At 64.6% G+C, this 831-nt stretch overlaps 1 protein-coding gene across 1 annotated transcript in view; it reads right to left on the minus strand.

Moving 5' to 3' along the window:
- The window catches only part of POU4F1 (POU class 4 homeobox 1), a 3,914-nt gene extending 3,113 nt beyond the window's left edge, over positions 1-801 (minus strand). The window contains exon 1 of the mRNA XM_025209324.1: positions 594-801. Within this exon, the coding sequence (XP_025065109.1) occupies positions 594-716 (123 nt within the window). The 5' untranslated portion in view covers positions 717-801. The remainder of the gene's footprint in view (positions 1-593) is intronic.
- Between the last annotated feature and the right edge of the window lie 30 nt (positions 802-831).

The raw sequence follows: 831 nt of genomic DNA on the forward strand, positions 1-831 counted from the left end.
ACGGGGTATCATGGGGAGAGAAAGGGGGCATCGAGAAGCGAGAGGGGGGATCAGGGGGCGAGAGGGGAATAACGGGATGAGAGAGGGGATAAGGGCGGGGGGGTCGAGGGGCGAGAGAGGGGGAATCAAAGGGTGAGAGGGGAGTATAAGAGGACGAGGGGGGTCAAGGGGCGAGAGGAGGGGATCAAGGGGCGAGAGGAAGGGATCAAGGGGCGAGAGGAAGGCAAGGGGGAGGCAGAAGAAGAAAGGGCTCCGTCACTCTGGGCCGGGAGCGGCGGGACCCGCGGGCCGGGCGGGCTGGCGGAGGCCGAGCCGGCGCCGGGAGAGGAGCGGGGGAGCCTAGTGCGAGCGCGGCTCTCAGGGAAGATCAGAGGCGCTCAGATGATCACCGAGGCGGACATGAAAAAAACATGAAGCGCCGCTTGTCAGGACGTGCCTCGCAGCGGCTTTTTTTTTTTTTCCTCCCCTGAACGCACCTCCACAGACACGCCGCGCACGGGCGAGGGGGAGCCGGGGAGAGAGGGGCCGAGACACACAGACACACTCACACAGAGGGGGCCGGGGGCAGCGCTCAGCACCCGCCCTTGCCTTACCGGTGGAGTTGGCAGGCATGCTCTCCTTATTGCTTCCGAGCTGGAGTGCAGCGAGGGGTACTTGTGCTCAGGTAGGGTGGGATGCATGGCAAAATGCGGCTGTTTGCTGTTCATGGACATCATCTTGCAGGCTGGGCATGTAAATCCACAAACACTCCTAAAGTGAGGGCAAAAGTGCCGGCCGGGCGCTGTCCTCCTGCCTGGGGGAAGCCGCGGGAGCAGGGGCAGCGGCGGGGGG

Source organism: Alligator sinensis, unplaced genomic scaffold, assembly GCF_000455745.1.
Source record: "Alligator sinensis unplaced genomic scaffold, ASM45574v1 scaffold1044_1, whole genome shotgun sequence".
NCBI classification, from domain to species: Eukaryota; Metazoa; Chordata; order Crocodylia; family Alligatoridae; genus Alligator; species Alligator sinensis.